Here is a 14487-nt window from a genome sequence, read left to right on the forward strand (position 1 = left end):
CGTAAACATATTTCACATATTTCCACATTGTTTAAGTATTGAAGAGAAAGTGTTCGTAGAGAAATGTGGTGCAGTAAGTAATCTCTCTCTCTCTCTCTCTCTCTCTCTCTCTCTCTCTCTCTCTCTCTCTCTCTCTCTCTCTCTGTTATTAGTTATTATTATTTTATTTATTTTCAGTGATAGTTTTGCCTCGTAACGACTCATACCAGGGAATTATTATTATTATTATTATCATTATTTTTATTATTATTATTATTATTATTATTATCATTATTATTATTATTATTATTATTATTATTATTATTATTATTATTATTATTTTCTCTTTTTTTGCGTAAACAGATTATTTTATGATAAGTTGGTGTTATTGTTGTTATTATTACTGTTCTTGTTGTTGTTGTTGTTATTATTATTATTATTATTATTATTATTATTATTATTATTATTATTATTATTATTATTATTATATGCGTGAAGGAAACGTGAAATTACAGTCTTTTAATATATTTCACAATTTTATTTCAAATTTCAATCATATAATACAAAAGATAATTCTCTCTCTCTCTCTCTCTCTCTCTCTCTCTCTCTCTCTCTCTCTGGCAATAAGATAAGTGCCCTTCATTCTTTCCACACACACACACACACACACACACACACACACACACGTGCAGTATCTACAAAGCAAGTATCGTGGTCCGCCGTACCCGCAGTGTGGTTCCAGGGGTGGGCAGGGCAGGGCAGAGCAGGGCAGGGGCGTGCGTGTGTCTTCCCTGGTGCACGTCCAGCCTGACGCGCCTTGCCCCACGCCCGGCACCGCCCACGCACTCCTCACCCACACTCCCCGCACTCCACACACGCCTTCACTTAGAACACAGAGGTAACGGAGGAGAGGAAGACAAAGAAGAAAAGGAAGAGGATAAAGAAGAGGATAAATAATAATAATGATAATAATAATAACAATAATGATAATGATAATAATGATAATAATAATAAGAAGAAGAAGAAGGAGAAGAAGAAGAAGAAGGAGAAGAAGAAGAAGAAGAAGAAGAAGAAGAAGAAGGTCAGTTTCACCACCAGGCACCGAATATTAGCTGTGGATAAAGAAGAGAGAAAAAAAAAAGGAGAAAAGAAGAAGAAGAAGAATGTCAGGTACACCACCAGGCACCGAGTATAAATTGTAGCTCATGATTAGTGAAGCCTCGTGGACCGTGAAGCCTCTTGGATCGTGAAGCCTCGTGAACCGTGAAGCCTCGTGGACCGTGAAGCCTCTTGGATCGTGAAGCCTCGTGGACCGTGAAACCTTGTGAATCGTGAAGCCTCGTGGACCGTGAAGCCTCGTGAATCGTGAGGCCTCGTGAACCGTGAAGCCTCTTGTACCGTGAAGCCTCGTGGACCGTGAAGCCTCGCTGACCGTGAAGCCTCGTGGACCGTGAAGCCTGGTGAGCAAATGGTCCATCTTGTGCCAGATGAAGGGAAGGAACCAGAGTGGCAGCGTGACGGTGCCACTGTGTCAGCGTGGAGGAGGCGGCCTGTGTAGTGTGTCGCGATGAGCACTGCCTCGCCTCGCCCACCTGCCGCCCCGCCGCCTTACGTTCCCCGCACACTCAGGTGGTACAGTGGTGAGGTGTGGGCTTTGTACACATCGTCCAGCGAGGAGCGGGGGAGTGTTGGCAGGGGCGGGCGTGGCGGCAGGGGACAGCGTCACGCGTGTTCGTTGATGAGATGGTAGGCCTCCACGGCGGGCACGGGGCGGGGCGTCATCTCCAGGTCCGGGTGGATGTTCCTCTTCACCAGGCGGGAGGAGAGCTCTTCCATCAGCGAGCCGAACGAGAGCAGCTCCACGTTCTTACTGAGCAGGTACAGTAGGAAGAAGTCCCCGACGTGCAGCTTGGTGGCGATGGCTTCCAGGCCCGGCTTGTACCTGATCCGTGCCCGCTTCTGCAGCAACCCGGACCGAATGGCGGGGATGCAGAACACCAGCAGGCGGTACGCGAGGGCCAGGGTGCTGATCCCCGCCAGGATGAGGAACCAGAACCACAGGAACACGTACACCTGTGAAGGAAGGGGAGGTGAGGAGTGGTCGGGTGAATGAGAGGCCAGTGCTGCAACACAACAACCTTTTCACTGACAGGGAAACACAACAAGATAAGTACCTCGAGATAATAAGTACTTAAATGAACTCAGGTGAACACAACCAGGTGATCACAACTAGGTAAGCAAAACCAGGTAGATAGAACTAGAATAACACAGCTAGAGTAAGAGAATCAGGTAAACACAGCCAGGTAAACACAGGTAAACACAATTAGAAAAACACAACTACCAGATGAATACAAACATTAAACAGGTAGATAAAGGCAACTACACACACACACACACACACACACACACACACACACACACACACACACACACACACACACACACACTCAGTACCTTCTCGTTGATGATGTTGAGGGCCAGTACACACATGAGGTCGTGGGTTTCGATGGTGCCAGAGGGGCCGTACATGTTGAAGCTACACTTGGTCACCCTCGGGAACAACACAATCATGGGATCCGTGCGTTCCTCCTGGTTGGTCTCCGTGAAGGCCAGCACATCGATGCCGTACGTGAAGAACATTCCTCCTAGAAACTTGTTCATAAACCACATGTTGAACACAGAGTTGCCAAGGTTCAGGAGTTCACACAGGAAAAACTTGATGGCGTAGAAGTTGTGGCAGTGCATGGAGGCGTGGAGGTACTCAGCCAGCAGGTGGATCTTCTCCCGCCGCTCGTCCTTGTTCATGACAGGCAGAGACAGACCCATCACAATCGACTCAAGCTTACCGCCCTCCCACGTCTTCCACAGCCAGTGAGGAGCGTAGAACATGAGGGCCTGAGGGAGGGACGGACACAGAGAGAGAGAGAGAGAGAGAGAGAGAGAGGCATCGTTATTGTCATCATATTTTTATACAATTTAGACTTTTCACGGCAATATACAGGCTAAAGGCGATAGTTATGGATACCTTCTATCTGAAAGACCATTCGTTAGAGAACTGTTACCTCGAGTGAAAGCCCTTCCTACACTGACCGTGGCCAAGATCAGCTATCATCAGACGTGCTTGATACAGACAGGACACGTCATTACTATAGTCATCCTACTCTAAAGTGGCTCCTGGATTCAAAACATTGTAGCTTATTGATGATATTGATTTGATGTGAATAATACCCGTTTTCTGTTGATCGGCCCACTTATCACAAGGACAGACTACAGTTATTCTCAAGATCTGACAACCAAGCATTCCTCTAGGACCCCATTCACACCCAGAGCCAGGAGCCACTTTAGAATAGACAGACTATACCAACACACACACACACACACACACACACACACACACACACACAGTAATAAACAGCCTGAAATCTGCTCATGTGTTATCTCATAGTTAGGAAAATTAATTATATGGGATTGTCTTGACGTGTGTATGTATCTAGTCTAAAGTCTACTTGTGAAGGAAACTAACGTGATGTTCGATAGTTGAGTAGGAAAATTAAGGTGAATATTAGATGGTTGTATTGAGGTTGTATTCTGAAACGCTGTGCTCCTTCACCACGATTGATTTGAAGGGCCACATTATTGATTAGCCAGGTTATCAAGAGTGTTTCTCCTCTTGATATGGTAGAAAAAAAAGAAGGATGTAAAGAAAAGAAAAAGAAGCAGAAAGTGGAGTAAAAGGAGGAGGAGGACGAGGAAGAGGAGGAAGGAAAGTAAGAAAGAAATGCAAAGAGGAGGAAGGAAAAGATGAAGGAGAAAATTATCCGTAAAACACTCTTGAAACCTCGCGTCACCTCAACAAGAGTCTAAAGGAAGTACAGTGGAGATGCAGCGGAGAGGTGTCTCAGAGTACTGCCCTTGGTACCGCCTAACTGCAACACACACACACACACACACACACACACACACACACACACACACACACACACACACACACACACACACTGGCACTCACCCAAGGGAAGCTGCGCCAAACTGTATTGCATGGAAGACAAATCAAAACCACACAGCATTAACAACGAATACAAAAAAAGAACAGAAGAATGAAAAGGCTCCTTGATATTCCTCTTAACTAATCCCTTTGTTGTCTTGTAACTCCCACACTGTTATGACGTGTTTCCGCTTTCTTTCTGGTTACTATTTGGTGATTTCATACTGCTTCAGAAACTTATGTGGGGATTAAAATAGTGAAGACTGTGACCATTAATTCTGACCTCCATAAATCCTTCCTAATGTAAGTAAAATCGTTTAACCATTCCCAGAACTGATAGAAATGTCCCAGTACTGAAGAGATTAAGCTTAGTGAACAAGGCGCAGGTTCTGAAGTAATGTATAACCTCGAAAGGCAAAGTGGAATAGGAAGTGGATAGGCATACATGATACCCAGGCTCTAGGTGGTTACACCAAAGATGAGCTTGGGCGGTGATATGGGCCCTAATATGGGCACCACTATAAATAAAATTACCTGCACTACTTATGGGCGGAAACTGAACAGCGCTTCCTACACACTCTTCAAGTGAGCCTACAGGCGCTATAGGCCTCGACGTAAAAAAAATAAAATAAATAAATAAATAAAATAATATATATATATATATATATATATATATATATATATATATATATATATATATATATATATATATATATATATATATATATATATATATATATATATATATATATATATATATATATATATATATATATATATATATATATATATATATATATATATATATATATATATATATATATATATATATATATATATATATATATATATATATATATATATATATATATATATATATATATATATATATATATATATATATATATATATATATATATATATATATATATATATATATATATATATATATATATATATATATATATATATATATATATATATATATATATATATATATATATATATATATATATATATATATATATATATATATATATATATATATATATATATATATATATATATATATATATATATATATATATATATATATATATATATATATATATATATATATATATATATATATATATATATATATATATATATATATATATATATATATATATATATATATATATATATATATATATATATATATATATATACAAAGGAAGCTGCGTGAGGAATTGCAAGAGAAGAACTGTTGGGTCGAAAGTATTGGTAGAAAAATACCAGATGTAACATTGTGGGAAGGACAGAGAGAGAGAGAGAGAGAGAGAGAGAGAGAGAGAGAGAGAGAGAGAGAGAGAGGACGAGGACACTTCATTTAGAAAAGAGATGAGACGAAATGCTCTTGATTCCACGCCTTGTCACTCTGTCCTCGTCATCTTTTTTGTTGCTAAGGACAACAAAAACCGCAATAGACAAAGGCTTACCAAGATGCTAGTCACTGTTCATGGTCAAAAGTGTCAGCCAAAATAATAACATAAATGTCTTGAAAGCTCCATCTTAAATGCATTCAGGTGATAGGTAGGTGAAAACACAGAATCAGGCAGAGTTCCAGAGTGTACCAGAGAAAGAGATGAATGATTGAGAGTACTGGTTAATTCTTGCATTAGGGAGGTGGATAGCATAGGATGTCTTGAAATCTCCCTCTTCAATGAATATAAGTGATAGGTAGGTGGAAACACAGAATCAGGCAGAGTTCCAGACTGTACCAGAGAAAGGAATAAATGACTGAGAGTACTGGTTATTTCTTGCATTAGAGAGGTGGACAGCATAGGGTGTCTTGAAACCTCCCTCTTAATCAATTCAGATGATAAGTATGTGGAAACAGAATCATGCCGGGAGTTCCAAAGTGTACCAGAGGAAGGATGAATGGCCACTCACCTGCAGGAAGAGAACGAAAGGTACCCATTGGTAGTAAGCGTGGTACACCCTGTCGTCCTCCATGGTGTGTGGGCCTATCCCAGGGTACACCACGCCAGTACCTGCAACATAAGCCACTTTTAGCCCTCCAATGGTACAGTAGAGCAGGAACAGATTTGAGTGTGCAGGTATAAGGTAAAATTATAGGAAATGATGGTTCAGCTACATCTCTCTCTCTCTCTCTCTCTCTCTCTCTCTCTCTCTCTCTCTCTCTCTCTCTCTCTCTCTCTCTCTCTCTCGTTCAATATATCCAGGAAAACACACACAAAAAAAGGAAACACACACACACACACACACACACACACACACACACACACACACACACACACACACACACACACTCTCCATCACTATAAGAATCTGAATCCGAATGATTTAATATCCGAATTTTATACCACCTCGCTAATCTGAACCCCTACCATTGCCTGCACGGCCGGTATATAGAGGCACGCGGACGGAGGCGGCGGCGGCGGCGGCGGTGCTTTGCCAGTCAGTACGTGCATTCCTCTTAAGAGCGAGGAATTAAGGAAACACTCACTCGCCCACTCTAGAAAACTCTCCATAAAGTTCCCGTTTGGACCGACAGAGTGAAGAATGATTTGCTCTGGTTAGTGAAGGGAAGGAAAATATGTTGATGAATGAAGGGAAAGGGAGATATTGTGGTGAATGAAGTGAAAGGAAGATGTGGTGGTGAATGAAGGGAAAGGAAGATGTGGTGGTGAATGAAGGGAAAGAAGATATTGTGGTGAATGAAGAAAAAAAAGGGAAAATGGTGATGACCGAAGAAAAAATGAAATATCTTGTCCTGTAGAACGAAGGCAAATGAAAATAGGGTGCTTAGGAAATAGTGTTTGGGTGAAGGAGATGGAAAAGGAAAACAGTTTGTCTGGCTGAACGAACAAAGGAATGTAGGATCTGTGTGGTGTTCGTGTGAGTGAAAAGAAAAAAAAAATACTCGTTTCATAAAGCAGACAAAACGAGGCTGTGTTTGTTTTGCTGTGTGAACGAAAAGGAAAATGTATTGTATCGTTTTCATCTTTTTCCTTTCTCTTTTTCTCTTTCTTTTTCCTTTTCCTTTTCTTTATTTTTCTTTTTGTCTTCCTCTTCTTCTTCTCTTTCATTTTCTTCCTCCTCTTCTTCATCTCCTTAATTTTCTCCTCCTCTTCTTCTTCTTCTTCTTCTTCTTCTTCTTATTATTATTATTATTATTATTATTATTATTATTATTATTATTGTTATTATCATTATTGTTGTTGTTTTTGTTGTTGTTTTTTTGGGTGTTATCACTATTATCGTTGTTGTTGTTGTTGTTATCATTATTGTCATTATTAGCATTGTTGTTTCTGCTGTTATCTTTATCATTATCATGCTTGTGGTTGTTGTTGTTGTTGTTGTTGTTGTTGTTGTTGTTGTTGTTGTTGCCTTTGTTTTTGTTGTTGTTGTTATTGATTTTGTTGTTCTTGTTGTTTTCGCTGTTGTTGCCTTGTTGTTGTTGTTGTTGTTGTTGTTGTTATTGTAGTTGTTGTTGTTGTTGTTGTTGTTGTTGTTGTTGTCGTCGTTGTTGTTATTGTCGTTGTTGTTGTTGTTGTTGTTGTTGTTGTTGTTGTTGTTGTTGTTGTTATTGTAGTCGTTGTTGTTGCCTTGTTATTGTTGTTGTTGTTGTTGTTGTTATTGTCGTTGTTGTTGTCGTTGCTGTTGTTATGATGAATTGCACACGCGTGGTGGGAAAGACTGCAAGACTGACAACAAATGCACGCAGCGCCATCACTTACCAAACATTTATTTTTCTCTATTTTTCTCTTCTTTTTGTCTATTTTTTTCTATTTTCTCGTTTTTTGTCTATTTTTCTCTTATTTTTCCATTACATTCCTATACTCTACTTTCTCCACATTTTCTGATATATTTTCTATACTTTCCTTCTGTTTTCTCTTTCCCTACATTGTCTCTCCACATTGTATATATTTTTCTCTTTCTCTCTGTATTTTTCTCTTTCTCTGTGTATTTTTCTTTCTCTGTATTTTACTCTCTTTCTCTCTGTATTTTTCTCTTTCTCAAATTTTTTCTCTTTCCCTGTGTATTTTTCTCTTTCTCTAAATTTTCTCTTTGTGTATTTTTCTCTTTCTCGAAATTTTCTCTCTATCTCTAAATTTTCTCTTTCTCTGTGTATTTTTCTCTTTCTCAAAATTTTCTCTGTGTATTTTTCTCTTTCTCTAAATTTTCTCTCTATCTCTAAATTTTCTCTTTCTCTGTGTATTTTTCTCTTTCTCTAAATTTTCTCTCTATCTATTTATCTTCTTTATGGACAGGCACCTCAATGAGCCTTATTTTTTTTATCATTTTATTTATTTATTTATTTATTTATTTATTTATTTGCCCTTGGCCGGATTTCCTTCTTACGTAAAAAAAAGAAAAAATCGCTACTTTCTCATTTTCCTTGTTTCTATTTTCTCTCCCCATTGAGCAAACATATAAGACACATTTTTCTCTGTTTTCACTTTACAATCCTTCAAATCCTTACAAGATCTACTCCACCCTGTTTTCACTTTACAATCCTTTCAAATCCTTCACTCAATCACCCTTTTTTTTTTTACTTTACAATCCTTTTGAGCCAGCCAAGGACAACAAAAACGATTGGAAAAGAGAAAGAAAAAGCTCACGAAACTAAAAGATGAAGGTTCATTAAATCTAAACTGACAAAAAACGCTCACAATTAAAAATGCAAAAGATGAAAAAGAAAAAGAAAAAGAAAAAAAAAACAGAAATAGTAAGGAAAAGAGACGATGTGGTTAGTTTGTGAACAGGAACACTACTAAACAGGAAGGAACCATGCGTGCCTTGGGGTCCGAGGGGTGTCCAAGCGCACGAGTTCGAATCCTGTCCACGGTCCGAGTGTAGGTTGGGCTTCCTCACTCGGGACAATGGTTTTCTAGCGGGTGGACTCACGAAACAATTAAAAAGGCAAAAAATGAACAAGAAAAAAGAAAAAAACAGAAAACAGAAAGGAAAAGAGACGGTGTGCTTAGTACGTGAACAAAAAATCTAGGAAAACGAAGGAAAAGGAAAGAAAATGATTAGAAATTAAAGAAAATGAGTGAAAAGTAATGAAATATGTAAGAAATTGAAAGAAAAATCGAGGAAAATTAAGTAAAAGGAAAGAAAAATATTAAAAATGAAGGAAAATAAAGAAAATGAGTGAACATGAATGAATATGTAAGAAATGGAAAGAAAAATCGAGGAAAATTAAGAAAAAGGAAAGAAAAATATAAAAAAATGAAGGAAAGAACACTGGTAAAGAGGAAGGTGTCAAGTTGTATGATACATTAATGCACGGCAGCTTCACGGACACACACACACACACAGGAAGGAGACCCGGTACGTGAGTCACGGGATAAATAGACGTGGAAAAAAAAAAAAAAAAAAACTGGCTGAATGAAAACTAAAAAAAAAAAAAAAAGGTCATTGAAACGTGAAATATAACGTGAACGAAAAGAAAAGAGATGATAAGTAAAGGAAAGTTTGAAAAGAGTGTTCATTACGGATGGCATATATTTTTATTTTTTTATTTATTTATTTATTTATTTTTTTTTTTCGCAAGGAGTGGTAAGTTGTAGGGAGTTGAAGTGACACGAAAGGTTGCAGTAAGATGATGTGTTGCAATGAATGACTCTCACTCTCACCAACACACACAAACAAACACACATACACAAACACACCTGTCCGCCCACACCTCCTACTGTGTGTGTGTGTGTGTGTGTGTGTGTGTGTGTGTGTGTGTGTGTGGGTGTACTGGGAGAGGAGGATTCGTCATTGCAGCACACACCACACACACACACACACACACACACACACACACACACACACACACACAGTAATTATCTTTTCCTCACGGCACGATTTTGACCTACCAACATCTCTCTCTCTCTCTCTCTCTCTCTCTCTCTCTCTCTCTCTCTCTCTCTCTCTCTCTCTCTCTCTCTCTCTCTCTCTCTCTCTCTCACACACAATAAGCCTTTAAATGGATGGAAACATGAAATAGAGCTAAGCTAACTGAACAACCAAGACTGAATGCATGGATAATTATGAACAGTAGGATGAAAGGACACACACACACACACACACACACACACACACACACACACACACACACACACACACACACTCACCCTTGCCATACTGCTTGTTGATGTACTTTGGTAGAGTAAAGGTGGTGTGGATCCAGCAGTACGTGTTTACTACCTTTGGCTTCAGCATTGCGTGATCCCCTTGCACGCAGCTGTAGGGAAGAAGAAGAAGGAGGAGGAGGAAGAGGAGGTGGGGGAAGAGGAGGAAGAGGAGGAGAGGAGGAGGAGGAGGAGGAGGAGGAGGAGGAGGAGGAGAGAAGGAGGATGAAGGAGGAGGATGAGGATGGGGAGGAGGAGTAGTTAGTTATGTGGTATTATTTACGTTTCTATTACTACTACTACTACTACTACTACTACTACTACTACTACTCTCTCTGCTCTCTCTCTCTCTCTCTCTCTCTCTCTCTCTCTCTCTCTCTCTCTCTCTCTCTCTCTCTCTCCTCATTACTCCTAAATCACATAAATGCATCTTTAAGAGTCGTAACGTTTATTTTTCTGTTTATTAATTTATTACTTGTTTAGAACACTTGAGGTTGAGAGTATTAGACTGCGGTGTGTATGTGTGTGTGTAATTCACCACGGTTGTCTGCTGGTCACCCAGCCAGTCTTCCCCATTATGGAGCGAGCTCAGACTCATAGACCGATCTTCGGGTAGAACTGAGACCACAACACACTCCACACACCGGGAAAGCGAGGCCACAACCCCTCGAGTTACATCCCGTACCTATTTACTGCTAGGTGAACAGGGGCTACACATTAAGAGGCTTGCCCATTTACCTCGCCGCACCGGGACTCGAACCCGGCCCTCTCGATTGTGAATCGAGCGTGCTAACCACTACACTACGCGGTGTGTCTGTGTGTATGTCTGTCTGTGTGTGTGTGTGTGTGTGTCTGTCTGTCTGTCTGTCTGTCTGTCTGTCTGTCTGTCTGTCTATCTACCTATCTACCTATCTACCTACTTACCTATGGTTTATATCTATCCATCTTTCTATCTATCTATCTATCTGTCTACATATCTATCTATCTATCTACCTATCTATCTATCTAACTAACCAATTCACTCACTCACTATCAATCTATCTCTCTATCTATATCTATCTTTATCTCAATCAATCAATCTATCTATCTATCTATTTATCTATCTATCTTTCTACCTACCTATCTATCTGGGACTCACTTGATGGGGTCACCGATGAGGCTGTTGGCAGTGACCAGGAGACAGAAGCAGAAGAGCATGGTGGAGGTGACGCGGTAGTGGAGCTTGAAGACCGCGTTGTCAATGTCCGCCTGACTCCTCACCTTCACCAGACCGCTCAGACTCGATAGCAGCTCCACCAGCACCATTGTGAGCGAAGGGCGGGCAGCGGGGCGTCTCCGTTGCCGCCTACGTCACTAGTGTCTGAAGATGAGAGAGTTTGAGTGTTGGTAGTGTTTCATAGATAGGTAGGTAGATAGATAGATAAATAAGTAAGTAAATAGACAGATAGGCAGGCAGATAAGTAGGTACATAGACACACACACACACACACACACACACACACACACACACACACACACACACACACACACACACACACACATACACACACACACACACAGAGAAAAAGAGAGAGATTTAGTATGTAAGAGGGAGAATTTATATAATCAAGAGTGTAAATGATTGAACCCCCCCACACACAAAAAAAAGGCCCACTTAGATGACAGCCCCCGAGCAGTGCGGAGAGAGTTAGCCAAAAGAACTGAGGGGAGGGGGCGTTTAATGTCACGAAACCTTCCCTCTTCTTAATTAAATGGGTTCAGGTCATAGGAAGATGGAAATATAGAAACAGGGAGAGAGAGAGAGAGAGAGAGAGAGAGAGAGAGAGAGAGAGAGAGTGTGTGTGTGTGTGTGTGTGTGTGTGTGTGTGTGTGTATTAGTGATCGTCTTAGCCTCAATAAATGATAATAATAATGAAATAATAGAATAAAAATAGTAGCTAGATAGATAAAATAAAAATAAATGCCAAATGGAAATACTAGATAGAAAAAAAATAGATAAATAGGAAGGAAAGGTCTTCGTCAGCGCCTTCTGCAGCTCAGCGTGTGAGAGACAGATTAGTAGGGAGAGCAGAGGGAGGGTCGTTGTCACCGCATTCTGTGTGAAATTAAGTTAGAGAAAGGGCGTGTCTTCTTTCCAGCCCTTGCCCTCACCTTCTGCAGGAGGAAGACATGTTTTTGTTGTTGTTGTTGTTGTTATAAGCCGTCTTTTTGTTATTGTTGTTGTTGTTTTTGTTGTTGTAGTGACGATTTTTACATTACGAACAGAAGGAACACTTGGAAAACAGGCTAACCATCTCTTTTTATTTATACCATGTGGGCTTTTCACGGGAATTTATGGGCTAAAGGGGATACTTTTTGGGTACCTCCTATCTCAAAGCCCACCCGCTAGGAAACCGTTGCCCCGAGTGAGGAAGCTCAACCTGCACTCGGACCGTGGACAGGATTCGAACCCGTGCGCTTGGAGACCCCTCGGATCCCAAAGCACGCATGGTTCCACTGTACCTCTGTGGCCTTTGCAATACAATCGTAGTGATAGACTAGAGCGTTTTTAGAATACTAGCCTTTTTATGGTTTCAGTGACAGATTAACAAGATTTTTGCATTATTAACAGAAGGAACTCTTGAGAAACAGGCTGATCATCTCCATGGCCTTTGAAAACAGTCGTAGTGAGAGAGCAGAGCGTTTCAGAATACAAGCCTTTTAGATAGATAAGTCGCACAGATTTTTAAGGGTGTTTTTACGGTTATAGAGACAGAGTTACAAGATTTCTGCTTGACGAACAGGAGAAACACTTGAGAAACAGGCTGATCATCTCCGTGGCCTTTGAAATATAATCGTAGCGTTTTTCAGGATGGTTTTAACGATTTCCACCTTATAAATAGGAGGAACACTCTTGAGAAATAGGGTAATAATCTTTGTGGCCTTTGAAAATAGTCGTGGTGAGAGGGCAGAGCATTTTCCAGGGTGGTATTAACGATTCTAGTGACAGATTAACAAGATTTCTGCGTTACGAACCAGAGAAACACTTGAGAAATTGGCTGATCATCTCTGTGGCCTTTGAAATATAATGGTAGTGAGAGACCAGAACGTTTTCTAGGGTGGTTTTAACGATTTCAGTGAGTTTAACAAGATTTCTACATTACAAATAGGAGAAACACACTTGGCAAACAGGCTAATCATCTCCGTGGCCTTTGAAAACAATCGTGGTGAGAGCAGAGCGTCTGTTGAATACCGGTCCTATATAGTTGTGTTGTATCCTACACTCTCCTGGCTCTGTTCTCCAATACTCTTGCTTTCACAGGATGGCGGAGAGAGAGAGAGAGAGAGAGAGAGAGAGAGAGAGTGTGTGTGTGTGTGTGTGTGTGTGTGTGTGTTACAGTTATTGTTATTGTCAAGTTTGCTTCTAATCTTTTGTTTTTTTCTCCATTTTTTTTCTTTTCACTCCTTTCTCGAATGCTTTTGTTGCTGTTATTGTTTTTATTGTCGTTGTTGTTGTTGTTGTTGTTGTTGTTGTTGTTGTTGTTGTTGTTGTTGTTTTTCTTTCTTTTCCTTTTGATCATCATTCATTGCTCTTTCTCGATAGTAGTAATAGTAGTAGTAGTAGTAGCAGTAGTAGTAGTAGTAGTAGTAGTAGTAGTAGTAGTAGTAGTAGTAGTAGTAGCAGTAATAGTAGCAGTAGTAATAGTAGTAGTAGTAGTAGTAGTAGTAGTACTAGTAGTAGCAGTAGTAGTAATAGTAGTAGTAGTAGTAGTAGTAGTAGTAGTAGTAGTAGTAGTAGTAGTAGTAATAGTAGTACAAGGAGGAAGGTGTTTAGTCAGGTGAGATCAGATGCTTCACGCCTTCCTCCTCCTCCTCCTCCTCCTCCTCCTCCTCCTCCTCCTCCTTATCTCTCACCTCTATGAAGGAACAATATCTATCTTTGTTCTCTGTATCCTGCTCTCTCTCTCTCTCTCTCTCTCTCTCTCTCTCTCTCTCTCTCTCTCTCTCTCTCTCTCTCTCTCTCTCTCTCTCTCTCTCTCTCTCTCTCTCTCTCTCTCTCTCTCTCTCATTATAAAGAAAATGAGAGAGAGAGAGAGAGAGAAGAGAGAGAGAAGAGAGAGATATCTAGACTGCAGCGAGGCAAATGACGCCTAACTAGCATTTCCTCTCTCTCTCTCTCTCTCTCTCTCTCTCTCTCTCTCTCTCTCTCTCTCTCTCTCTCTCTCTCTCTCTCTCTCTCTCTCTCAGGTCACGCAGAGAAAATACAAGGTTTAGGTTAGGTTAGGGTAGGGTAGGGTAGGTTAGGTTAGGATAGGATAGGATAGGATAGGATAGGTTAGGTTAGGATAGGTCACCTTTGGAATACATTATGATTGAGCTGTACACAAGTAACAGCGTTCTTCCAATTAT

General features: G+C 40.1%; 1 protein-coding gene and 1 pseudogene across 3 annotated transcripts in view; one reads left to right on the forward strand and one right to left on the reverse strand.

Moving 5' to 3' along the window:
- Window positions 1-571: 571 nt before the first annotated feature.
- The window catches only part of LOC123507810 (innexin inx2-like), a 79016-nt gene continuing 65100 nt past the window's right edge, over window positions 572-14487 (reverse strand). For all 3 annotated transcript variants that reach the window (XM_045261019.1, XM_045261016.1, XM_045261018.1), the window contains exons 2-6: window positions 11237-11458; window positions 10102-10211; window positions 5900-6000; window positions 2434-2874; window positions 572-2052 (exon numbers count right to left, since the gene is read on the reverse strand). In XM_045261019.1, coding sequence (XP_045116954.1) covers window positions 1702-2052; window positions 2434-2874; window positions 5900-6000; window positions 10102-10211; window positions 11237-11403 — 1170 coding nt within the window. In that variant the 5' untranslated portion in view covers window positions 11404-11458 and the 3' untranslated portion in view covers window positions 572-1701. The remainder of the gene's footprint in view (window positions 2053-2433; window positions 2875-5899; window positions 6001-10101; window positions 10212-11236; window positions 11459-14487) is intronic.
- Window positions 11757-14487, forward strand: part of LOC123507720 — a 70260-nt pseudogene continuing 67529 nt past the window's right edge.

This window comes from Portunus trituberculatus, chromosome 23 (genome assembly GCF_017591435.1).
Source record: "Portunus trituberculatus isolate SZX2019 chromosome 23, ASM1759143v1, whole genome shotgun sequence".
Classification (NCBI taxonomy): Eukaryota; Metazoa; Arthropoda; class Malacostraca; order Decapoda; family Portunidae; genus Portunus; species Portunus trituberculatus.